Source organism: Idiotropiscis lumnitzeri, chromosome 18 (assembly GCF_059441095.1).
Source record: "Idiotropiscis lumnitzeri isolate Australia: NSW breed Sydney's pygmy pipehorse chromosome 18, RoL_Ilum_1.0, whole genome shotgun sequence".
In the NCBI taxonomy this organism is placed as follows: Eukaryota; Metazoa; Chordata; class Actinopteri; order Syngnathiformes; family Syngnathidae; genus Idiotropiscis; species Idiotropiscis lumnitzeri.
Genome location: NC_142408.1, coordinates 10,839,929 through 10,852,173, shown reverse-complemented (window position 1 = coordinate 10,852,173; position 12,245 = coordinate 10,839,929). Strand labels below are relative to the sequence as shown.

General features: G+C 39.9%; 1 protein-coding gene across 1 annotated transcript in view; it reads right to left on the bottom strand.

Moving 5' to 3' along the window:
- Window positions 1-12,245, bottom strand: part of bcr (BCR activator of RhoGEF and GTPase) — a 71,265-nt gene that overhangs the window by 618 nt on the left and 58,402 nt on the right. The window contains exons 9-22 of the mRNA XM_088280852.1: window positions 8,253-8,374; window positions 7,102-7,267; window positions 6,902-7,021; window positions 6,104-6,179; window positions 5,904-6,008; window positions 5,535-5,609; window positions 5,230-5,327; window positions 3,633-3,764; window positions 2,042-2,101; window positions 1,767-1,876; window positions 1,520-1,659; window positions 1,300-1,434; window positions 1,114-1,219; window positions 493-655 (exon numbers count right to left, since the gene is read on the bottom strand). Of these exons, the coding sequence (XP_088136978.1) occupies window positions 493-655; window positions 1,114-1,219; window positions 1,300-1,434; window positions 1,520-1,659; window positions 1,767-1,876; window positions 2,042-2,101; window positions 3,633-3,764; window positions 5,230-5,327; window positions 5,535-5,609; window positions 5,904-6,008; window positions 6,104-6,179; window positions 6,902-7,021; window positions 7,102-7,267; window positions 8,253-8,374 (1,608 nt within the window). The remainder of the gene's footprint in view (window positions 1-492; window positions 656-1,113; window positions 1,220-1,299; window positions 1,435-1,519; window positions 1,660-1,766; window positions 1,877-2,041; window positions 2,102-3,632; window positions 3,765-5,229; window positions 5,328-5,534; window positions 5,610-5,903; window positions 6,009-6,103; window positions 6,180-6,901; window positions 7,022-7,101; window positions 7,268-8,252; window positions 8,375-12,245) is intronic.

Genomic DNA, 12,245 nt, shown 5'->3' with positions numbered 1-12,245 from the left:
AAGTCATCCAGTCTTGTCACGTTAAAAGAGAAATGTCAATGTTACAAGAAAAAAATTTGTACAGTCACAAGAATAAAGAATAAATTAGAAAAATCGAATGGGAAAAAAATTTGTGGTGAATTTGGGACAATAAAACGCACCGATATCACTCAAGTACTGATTTGAGTACTCGATGACAAAGTACCAATAATTAATAATTCCATGTGTTGCAATTGCAATGAAAATGTGTTAAATTTTAACGCCTAAAATATGTTAGTTTGGTCATATGGTATCGGTGTGTAGTATCTGAGCTTTTTTATGAGCACCGATTCCCGTACAGATGACATCATAAGGAATAAGTGTCATCAATGTTCAACTCAAGTAATTGAGAAGAATCATACCGTTAGAAAGAAAATAACAAGCAGAAGTGTCGCTCATCTTTTGACCATTTAACTGTGCACGTTTAAAAAAAAAAAAAAAAAAGAGTTGAGAGTTGTCCAAGTAGGTGGCTACCTGTGCCATAACCTCCAGGGACCAGCTGTCGCCCATGCTGATAGGCTGGGTGGGGTTCGTCGGGATCTTACTGTCCTTTTCGGCGGGCCTCAAAAGAGTCGGGCCAAACACGGTGGCCAGGTTGTGGAGGGACATCTTGTTGACGCTCTCCTTCTCCGCCACCCTGAGACACAAAAGTCAAAACACAATGTCGCTTTAAAACGATGGACGGGAACGCATTGTGCCGTACACGTCACATGACGAGCGACGGTCTTGCAACATTCACACCACAATTCCCACCGCCGGTGAACAGAAGCGTCTGCATCGTACTGACGCCCGCGTGAGGCTCAAGCCTTTTAATGAATCAAAATCTCCATGGTAACCGCAAGATATGATGCAGATGTCCCACAGGACGTACGTACTTGCTGCTTTGAATTTGACTGTTCATCCATGAAATCAGACCACTGCAAATTCAGAATCCAGTTTCATTCAATTCAGAGAAACAATTTAGCGGTTATTCTCAATTCTGTTCTGAATTTCGTACAGCGCTGTTATATGTTAGCATTGAGCATGAACAAAACCACCGCGTCCTTTGAATTAAACAGTTGAGTGTCTTCCGAATGACACGGAACACTTTGGTACCTCTTCAGGTGGTCCAAAAGAAAAAGGAAGGTGACCAAGTTCGGCTCCGGCAGTGACAGCAACAGGTTCAACATGCAGCTCTCCTTGGCGACGCTATCGGACAGAGCTGCGGAAGACAAGACAATCACAGATGAACCTTGTTTCTCCTCTTCGGAATTGGACCAAATGGGATGAAGGTCAACGCACTGATGCCGCCTGCAAAATTGGGGTAGAGCTCATCGGTGAATAGCGGCTCCGGCAGCTCTCGGAAGTAAAGCTTCAAGGTCCCGGCGATTGCGTTGACGTCCATCTCGCTCATCATCACCGAGACGTCTTTGTGGTCTAAGAATGGCGGGACCACAACGGGTTTGCAGTGACAGGGACACGATGATGCATTTGCTTCATGAAAGAGGCGGACTGTACTCACTGGTGTCAAAGGCCGTCTTGAGCGCCTGAATATCGGTGGCCACTCCTGAAACTCGATAGATGCCCACCTCCTCCATTCCCCTCCTCTCGATTTCCTCCAGGCACTGCCGGACTATGTAGGGCACCTTGGAACGTTCTCGTCTGGATGGAAATATGCACAAAATAAGGAGAGGCGTATTGCAGACAGAGTCAGCGTAGGATGAGTTTAACTAGGCGACGAGCTTCGACCTGCATGCAAGCAAACTCACTTGGTCACAGTGGAGATCTTGACTCCGAACACCCCCATGGGTTTCCGCGAGGGCATCCTCTTCAAGCTGAACTCACGGCTGGTGAACTTCATGGACAGTTTGACCTCAATCTGTCATAGGAAATCAGGACGTGCGTTAGGAATAGCGAAACAACAGAAGGAGCATGCAAGTTCAGTTTGGCTGGAAGGGAGCACGGAGAGTACTGATGCGAGAATGCAGATGATAACAAAAAATGGGGGAGAAGTTTGAGAAAAATGCAAGATTTATTGACGCACCCCGTTCATTGGAATGACAGTCCTTTGCCAGTCTTTTCCTTGGAGAGCCTGAGGGTCCAGCTGAGTGGTAGGAGCAAATAGAAAACAAACGTGTGAGCGCACACAATCGCTACATGTGTGATTAAGAAAAGGAAAGCTGTCCATTTTAATCAATCAATCCCAAAAAATTGTTCCAATATGCAGTCATCTAATTTTTGCCAGAATTTTGTTTTCTTTTCATCCAACACAAAAAGAAAAAGAAAAGCATTTTTGGGAAAATTAATATACAGTTGGGCTGCTCTCTCTCTCTCTCTCTCTCTCTCTATATATATATATACATAATTACAATAAATCAATAAATATATATATATATTTATATATATATAATTACAATAAATCTATATATATATATATATATATATATATTTATATATATATAATTACAATAAATCAATATATATATATATATATTTATATATATATAATTACAATAAATCAATATATATATATATAATTCCAATAAATCAATATATATATATATATTTATATATATATAATTACAATAAATCAATAAATATATATATATATATATATATATTTATATATATATAATTACAATAAATCAATATATATATATATATATATATATATATATATATATATATATATATATATATATATATGCACCCGTGGAGTGAATAGTACCTTTTCAAGAGGAGCGTATAGTAAAATATTTGAGTCTGCAGTATTTTCTATTGTTCGACGTTGATGGTGTTGTTTCGCTGTCTAAAGCAAATGAATGTTTTTTTTGGTGTTCAACAAATGCAATGCGTATAACCAATACTTCTGTAAACCTGCTTTTTTAATTACAGCAACGTGTTGCTGTAATTTGTGCAGCATTGTTCCTGATGGTGGGATTTGCCCAGATCATTGCGCTTGGGATGACATCATCGGTGCAGTGATTGTGACAAGAGAGACCACTAGATGGCGCTGTCATTCGCACTTTGAGCAACGCAGAGACTTCTTTTGTGGGCAGCGAAATCCTATTAGATATATCAGATTATTTTCTCCTCTTTGTAGATGTAGACATTTTAGTAAAATACAATGCACTCAGCTTGGCCTATGTTAAGTATTACAAATCTAATTATTTTTTCTACTCTCGCCAATAAATGTCTTTTGTTAAAGTATTTGCTAATTATTCTACAAGCTTGTGTCATCTTACAATTCATAGTGTCATTTCCTTCTATGAGGATGCTTTACTAGAATGCAAGAGTGAGATTGAGACGGCTCAATGTGGGGGCTCCACAAAATGAAATCCGAGCCTTTTGTCCACGATTCTATTAGAAATACTTCAGATTTTCCTTCCTCATTGTAACCCGAAATAAACCCGCTTATTAACGCGCTGTGAGTGCAATTTCTCTCAGTCCATCCGCCCCCGAGTGTCGTCTCATTACATAATGACGGCAAAGTGATCTAATCAGACAATTCACGCTCGGTTTAAGTCATTCACAGGACAATAACGTGGATTTCATGCTCTGTGGCAGCGGTGCAGATAACTGCCTCTAATGAGTCATGCCGGCTCTGCGGAATAGAAGGTGACGTCATGCCATACCGGGATCTGTCCTTTCCCCATGATGCGGTCCAAGCTCTCGCCGTCCTCTTTGTTCTGCTTGCTCTTATTGTAGCACTTCTCGTAGCAGAGCAGCCGCAGGGTCTGCGAACCCTCCAGCTCGATTTCAAACTCCTGCCGCCGAGGACAAGAAAAATGCATCTGTGAGGACAATGTGTTGTGTAGATACAGTACACTAACGAGATAGATAGATAGATTACAGTAATGCACCTTCAGTTCTGATGGCAGCTTATTCCAATTGCGCGCAGCATAACAACTAAATGCTGATGCACCATGTTGCCTTTGAGTTCTGCGCTCCATTATTTGATCCAAGTCTGCTGACATCACAACCCAACTGGGTTTATATCCCATGAGCATTTCTTTCATGTATTCAAGATTTAGCAGCTTAGTGATGTATATAGACTAGTAGCAGATTCCTTTTTTTTTTGTCTAGGAGCCAGTTCAAGTCTTAGTTATTTGAGTAATATGTTTTGATCTCTCTGAAATGTTGTTACATTTGTAATAACCCGAGCTGCAGCGCTTTAAACGAGCCGCAGCTGTGTGATGTTCTTCTGAGGGAGTCCAGTCAGAAGATGGAGACATACAGAGATGCATAGATAGAGCGCGAGATACACAGACGTGACCGCATGCTGCCCGACGAATGAAGCAATACTCGGTCAATGACATACGATATGTCGTCTATTCTGTTTTTGCGTTTAGAATTTCATATCGAGTTGACATGTGATTGATCCTAACGTCTGCCGGAAACGACTCACCCAAGAATGAATCAGCGCAATACAAAACGGATGGACGTATTGTACATCTTCCGCCGTCACATACAAAATCAGCACGATGCTCACCAACATTCCCTTGTAATTATTTTGCGGGAGGCCTCTGCATATGGTTGGCACATGGCGTTGGTTCACTTCACATTAAGACAGATGCGAGTCATCACCAGCAGCACCTCATTAGCTGCCATTACTTCCACTCTGCTGAACAACCTCCTTTGGGCCGGTGATGGCAAAACATGTCACTGCAGATTCCCCGAGCAGCTGATTGTGTCTGACCTCCCACATCCAGCTGTGCCACTAACGGGAATGTCCGCGATGGGTGTTACATGTTCGCAGGGGCTGTGTATGCCATGCTTGGGTTATTTTAGACTTTTCCTGTGAGATTAATGTCACACCATGAATGGCAACGGGAATTGCAAGGATAGAACATCAATTGGTATGACGCCAACAATGGACACCATTTGCGTCATACGCTGCATGCTTAAAACACATTATAAGTTCCTGCCTGGAGATACGAGAGACCAGAATTGTTATTTGAATGATTTTTATAATTTTTACTTCTATTTGTGAAAAACATGTCTGCCTCTATATGTGCCCTGGCAACCGGTTTTGGGTTGTGAACGGGAAAGATGGCATGGAAAATGATTGAAGGGTGTGTCCCATTCCTTTTGTCCATTACGAAATTGTCCAAAATTATCTTGATTGATTGATTTAAGAGCATTTCAGGGGATTTAGTCCAACCTTAAACATTTTTAAACAATAAGTTGATCCTATCATATTTGTCCAGTTATCGTGTGCCAGTCACTCACCTCGTTCCATTTGGGTTCAGTGGTGTATCGATACACTCTCGTCTTGGCTTTATTTGAAAAGAAGCCGAAAGAGTCCACCTCCAATGTGCAATAGAGATCTGCAAGAAACACGTTATACTTGCAGGAGGAAGTGGTAACATTTGTCTCTACGAAGACAGTCAGCCCTAAGGATGATTTAATGATGGTGGTAAAAGTACCAGACTAACAGCTAAAGGCGGCGTTTATCTTGAACCTGAGTCCAGTGAATTAAAGAGAACTTAACATTAATTTGGTCTGATCTGTTTGGTTTTGCCTGTGTGACTCACTCAAGCTCTGTTTGAGGCCGGAGGCAGAGTGGACAATTACATTCAGGAACCCGCAGAGACCCGGGGCTTCATCCTCTGGAAAAACAGTCAGACAAAAGACAGAGAAGAAGGATTAGAAAAACATGCCGATCGGTATTTGTGCTGGAACTAGATCAGACGTGGAAGAAAAGAAAAAGGAAAGGGATAATAACATCCCTGCACCGAATCAAACATTTGGCTGGACACTTATTAGACTGAAGCAATTCGTTTCTTGGGCACATTTTTCTTTTTTTTTTTAATATGCTTTGAAAATAGGAATTGAGTCAGAGTATGACATTTTATTTGAATAAACAACTTTAGTTGGAGAAACAGTAACAGCAAGTCCCTCACCTTCTTTATTGATACTAAGTGGGATGTGATGGACCGTTTGAAGCTTGACGCACGAGTTGGTCAACATTTGGAGCTCCATTGACGTTAAGGAAGCAGCTTTAAAACCTTGGAAAGAAATGGTAAAAACAAACAAAAAAAACATTTTAGATGGACCACGTCTGAAGATCAGGCCGAATGTTGGGTTGATGGCAAAATCTTACATTTCTTTTGCTGCTCTTTGATGAGCTCCTTCCACTCGACACGCTCATAGTCGGATGAAATGAGGAAGCTGTAGCTCTGGAGCGGTGCAAAATTCATTTGTAAGGATTCGCGTGCAATGACAAAGAAGAAGAAGCTTCAACATGCGAACTACAACAGAGTTAGTCAAGTCTGAAGGATAAGAAAGAGTTTTTTTTTTTAGAAAAAATGTGTCAGAATTTCATAAGAAGTCAAGTAGCATAAAAGAGGAGACATTTCTTGCCTGCGTAAAGATTCGAATTGTAGATAAGATCAGCAAGTTACACAACTTTAGTATGGGTTCTGAAAAAATAAAATCCAAAAACCTTTTATGATATTATAATATTTGTATCATTATCAGTGTAAAAGTATATTTGTGTCTGTTCCAGAGAAAGAACAATATTGACACAGAGAAATAATCATGGTGGGTCAACAACATAAGTAAGTAAATGATGTTCCATGTTGATTTTCGACAAATGAAAATTGGGGGAATGACACTGAAATTTACTTTGGATAAATTGTCTAAATACACTTTTTTGTATCTCAATAAATTATTTTTAACCTTTTTTCTTGGCACAATATTTTTTTATTCTGGGATTATATGCCTTTTCTTTTCAGCATCCAAAGAGTCCGTCGAAAGAAAATGGGCAAGGTATTTCGAAAAAAAAAAAAAAAAAAAAAGAACCGGAAGGGTTTGAAGATAGAGCCCTGAGGGACACCAGTAATCACAGGCAAACATCAAAAATAAAGAGAACAGGAGGCAAGATGAAGAATATCTTTACCTTGCCACTTTTGTTGTAGACTCTGAGGTGCAAGCTCGGAGATGTTAAGAGCAGCAACGATTCCTGCTCAGACAGCTTCTTCCTGAGGCGGTCTACGACTTTTGAACCTTTGTTGGCTCTCTGAAATGATGCAAAAATATATTTCAGCATGCAAGCTTTAGCTAAACACCTTCCTATTTTTTTCAATCCTTCTGCTTTACCTTTTCTCTTTGGATCTCACTGCGAAGGTGTGAGATCTTCACCTTCATGGCATCCAGCTCTTCATCCGGGACCTGTGGGATAGTGAGGGGTTCGGCCTCCTCTGGGCCCTGGAAGGTGAGCTCGCTTAACGGGATGTACCACTTGCTGTCATATTGTTGGTTTTTACTGCACGATGAAAGAGGAGGTTTAGGAAAAAAAAGGGAGAAGAGTTAAAATCATCACGGATATATCTGTTGATAGTTGTAGAAATAAAAATAGTCATTCCTTTTTAATGTAAGGTGCATGGCGGACCAAGCGGTTGATTGAGTCGATGACATTATATGAGGAATGTGATACCTTGAAATTGAAGCTGGAATGAAACTTAACACAAAAACTCTACATTGGTGCCTCGAGATACAAGTTTGATTCGATTTGTGATTTGAAAATTATCTTTCCCTATGGCAGTGCTTCTCAATTATTTTCTGTTACGCCCCCCTCTAGCAAGAACAACAATTCACCCCCCCCACCCTCCCACCACCCACTCTCCGCCACAATAATAAATAAAAGCATTGTTGCAAAATAAACCTGCACCGTAGAGTTAATACTTGCTGCGCACAATGGGCAAGGAGAGTGCCACTGCCAACTACTGGAGTGGATGTGCAATTACACTTTGTAGTACGGCGGAAAAAAAGGATGTTCCCCAGGGTCACACACGCCCCCTCAGCATTGCACCGCACCCCCCCCCCCCAGGGGGCCCGACCCACTATTTGAGAAGCACTGCCTTATAGAAAGGTTAGTAATCCATGCCTGAGCCCCCCCCCATAAAAAGAACCCCACTCTCCGACTGTAAGTGATTCAGCAAACTACGGTATTAATAGTCGTGTTTTGGAGATGATAAAGAATGTATAACTGTGTGTATTTGTTGTGTGTTGCTGCACCTTTTGTGTTCAAATAACCACAGCTTAAAGCGTTATTACACCGCAACGCCAATGCTATTGGAGAGATTTTCGAAGACTGACGTTCTTGGCAAATTTTGTTATATTGCTGTTTGTTTGATGTTTAATTTGACAGTATACCTGAACTAGAAGTGCAATACGGTATGTTGTTGTTGTGAAACTGTGCCGACTTGGATGAGTAATTTCTTTCAAATCTGTCCGCTTTTATTTCTTACCCTGCAATTTGTTTTTTCAGTTTGGCGCAGAGCAGCAAGTCGGTGAAGAGGAAAACGTGTCGCAGTTTCCTGGCTCCCTCCACCAGCTCTACCATGAAGCTGTCCTTCAGTAGCTGGCGATTCTGTGTTAAACAAAGACACACTCACAGGTAAATATACCCTTGAATGGATCATTATCTCAGCTTCACAATGGAAGCAAAAAGCAAAAATAGTTGACAACTCTTTTGAGCAACATGTGACACACTGGTCAGAGACACCAGAAACAAAGAAACAACAGAAATAAAAAAATCTTCTCTATTATGTACCAAAGGCTAAACAAATTAAATAACTGAATTAGGTGATCTAATTCCTTGATGAATGTTCTATGAACGGGGTGAGTGAAATTCGGACGAGGGAATAACGAAACAAGGGGTGGAGAAGACAAAAAAATATTATTTATTTTTTTTCCGGGTGTTCTGGCCATCTCACTGATGTCAGACTATGTAATGAGGCTGCAATACTAAACTTGGTCAAAAGAGGGCGGTGATGTCACGAAAAACGTTCAAGGATGACGTTTACAGAACCCAAGTCCACATTTGAGCGCTTAGAAAATAGGATTCATGTTTTCACAGTGCTATCAAGTGGCTTTATGGGAAGAATTAAAAGATTAAAAAAAAATTAAAATTAAAAGAAAGAATTATGATGAAACATTTTTTTTAATTTTATTTAAATAAAATTTGATATTCTTTATCCAGGCGGATTCTAAACATCTTAAGTCCAGGTACAGTATGCTATTAACAAATTGTGCTTCTTTTTTGTTTTGTTTTGTTTTCTTTTTATGTTGTGCTGCCTGTCTTAAAGGATGACATCACACATGTTCAGGAGTGGTTACATCATCATCATCTTCATCTTAGCATCCACCCACCATTCTCTCTTCCTCCATCCCCCACAATGCTGCCCTCGACCCCCTCCTTCAAGAACACATACTGTCACCACCAGAACATACTGAAGAGCACACGACGCGTCTGTTTTTGTTTTTGAAAGCAAACAGCTGACAAAAGAGCTCCACCGCAGTGTTACCGCCTGAGGGATGAGGCGAGGTAGGCTTAGACAAAGACACTTGAGCATCATCATCTTTGGATACAGTGGCCATCTTCTGTTGTCGTCAATGAAAACCCCCAAAAAATCTGAAGGAAAATCTGATGACGGTCAATGCCTTAAAAAAAAAAAAAAAAAATATATATATATATAATAATAATAATAATAATTATATATATATATATATATATATATATATATATATATATATATATATATATATATATATATATATATATATATATATATATATATATATATCTCAGCATGACTAGATTCGTTTTTTTGGCCCAAATTTTGTCCGAGTTTTCATTCTATTGAAAATGTTGTGGTTTCTAGTAGGGATTGGGATCATGTCGTCATTGATGTAGCAAGCATTTTTGATGCTACCGTTTTTTTTCTTTCCTACTCAGACGTGCCCTGTTGCTGTGTTTCGTCTGTCTGTACTTCTGTTAACTTTATATTTTCTCAACTGTATTCAACTCGGGATCTCGCCAGGATGTATTGGAAGTCCTCTTTTGCAACACATTATTTTTGAAAGAGGGATCCAGCCGATTTGATAAAGAAGGCAAGAAACGCCACAGAATTCAAGAAAGAATGTGTAGCAAAAATAAAACATGGCAGGCGCACGTCCATTATCCCATCAATTATTCGAGTAATATCTATTATTTTTATCCACTTGGGGTCGCCATCCTCACCTTCTATTATAGTATCTGCGTTTGGTTGAGTGTGTGTGGGTTTAAAAGGTGGGGCTTGGACTGGTGAGTGACGTGGGTGCCCGTGAATGAGAGTGTAGAGTTTGGCTGGCTGCTTGCCAGTCTTTGTGTTGAGCGGCTGTGTCTATGCAGTAAAGCATGTTAGTTATTTTCTTATGTGTGAAATTATCATAAACTTTGGAGATTCTTCCTTCATGGACCCTGGACGCTTTCCTCCAGGCTCACCGCTACACTACTCTCAAACATTGACAGAAATAAGCGTTAACACTCAACTACCTCTACCATTTGCGTAAGTCAAGACAGACATGGTTCTTGCTTTGCCACAAAGACGTAATCCCTGAATATCTGAGGAAGATAAAGACTAAGAAAATTACGTTGTAGCAGATGGAGCCAAATCCTGTCATCCACTAACAAGGCTCTGGCAACAGACTAACTTTCTATTTATCTCCAAGTTGTGCGTGTAAGAATGATTTTGAATCCAAAATAAATACCTAAACAGCATTGATCACTGGACAAAGTTCTATAGTTAGCTTTCTATAACTTTGTCAACATCATCAAATAACAAGATCAAAACGATGGCCCCATGTGCCTTCCAACATCCCACGGGGATGTTTTCAAAATGGAATCTACAACAATGCTGCATTCCAGCTCCACTTCTGTCACTCTTCACGTCGCACTCTATTTTGCAGCATGCAATAATACATCACAATGTTTGGATACTCGAGAAAATCTATTCAAATCAATCAAAAATGTCTTTTTTTTATTTTAAGATGAAATGTCATGTTGCCAATAAGCCCCAATCTATAAAATTCACAAAACCACATCTATGGGACTTGTTGCTCATATACCTCAAATGGGATTTTGTATTTCTCTGTAAGCAGAGAAACATAATTGCATTTACCTCTTTTCTTTCATCTATTAAAAGCAATTAAGACAATAAAAATGAATAAGAAAGCATAATTTATGTGACATATTGAATATTCTACATTCATTACTGATTTGAGTATCACACATTAAAGACGTGATTAGAACTGAGACTTATGACCTGTTGAGTATGATTACCCATCATGCATCAGTGTAAATCTCTCTAATGCTGATGTTGCACCCATCAAAAAAAAAAAAAGGGATTTACAGTCTTTTCTACCTGCGTGAATGGAAACGGGAGCATTTTAATTACATTTATTACTGATAGATCTCGATTCAAGCGTTGTGCCCGGAGAGTAAGAGACTGGGCAAAAGCAAATGGAAAATTTACGGCAACAAACAAAATAAATAAGGGTCAGCAATAATTCTTGAGGACTTGGCTCTGGATCCAAAATGTAGAAATTGGCACGGGTTGGCGTCGAGACGCCTTTCAGCTTCCTGAGCGCTTTGAGCCGAAGAATAATGAAGTCAAAATAAGGCAGCTTTCATTCATTCACTGGGTGTTCGACTCTCTGAGATATTTTTAGAATTTTAGACTCATGCTTTGAAATTTCTGGTCCTGAACATAAGCTGTGATATCTTGCTCTGCAACTGTGGGAACACAACTAATAAAAATAAAACAGAGAATAAGAGGCACGTGGACAGTGCGTACCGAGAAAGTGCTACTGCATAGAGCGCAGATTAAATATTGACGTCTCCTGGAGCGGCCTCGCTGAGAGCGTGTATGCGAGTAATCGCATGAATTTACAAAATCCACGCGTATTTTTAGAACCCCACGCACGCTTAAAGTGGCATCTCTGCGCCCAAGTGTTGTTTACACAAGCTGCAGTGTGAGTATATGCACATGTCTTGTCTGTGGACATTTGGGCTTTTGCGGACAGAGAATACACTCACAACCACTTCATTAGGGACACGTCTAATGCGATGATAAAAAAAGGATCCTAATTTAAAACAGTTCCCAGCTGTCTTAACATTTAGTTCGCTTACAAACATGCTTACAGCCCCACTGGCTTTTTTTTTATTTTTTTATTTTTTATTTTTTTATTTTTTTTTTTAAATCTGCATTACAGTTAATCGCAATTTCATCGTGATTTTGCTTTTGGCTTCTCTTGATCTCAAAAACATTGTCATCAAAGAAAAGCGATTGAGGTGCCAAACAGTGCGGTGTGTGTGCAAGTTGCCAACGTTTGAACGTGACAGTACCCCGAATGCACCATGTTACTTGTGTTTCTGTTTTCCCCGAGCACGCGTCCAACTGCTTAATGAAACCGCAGAT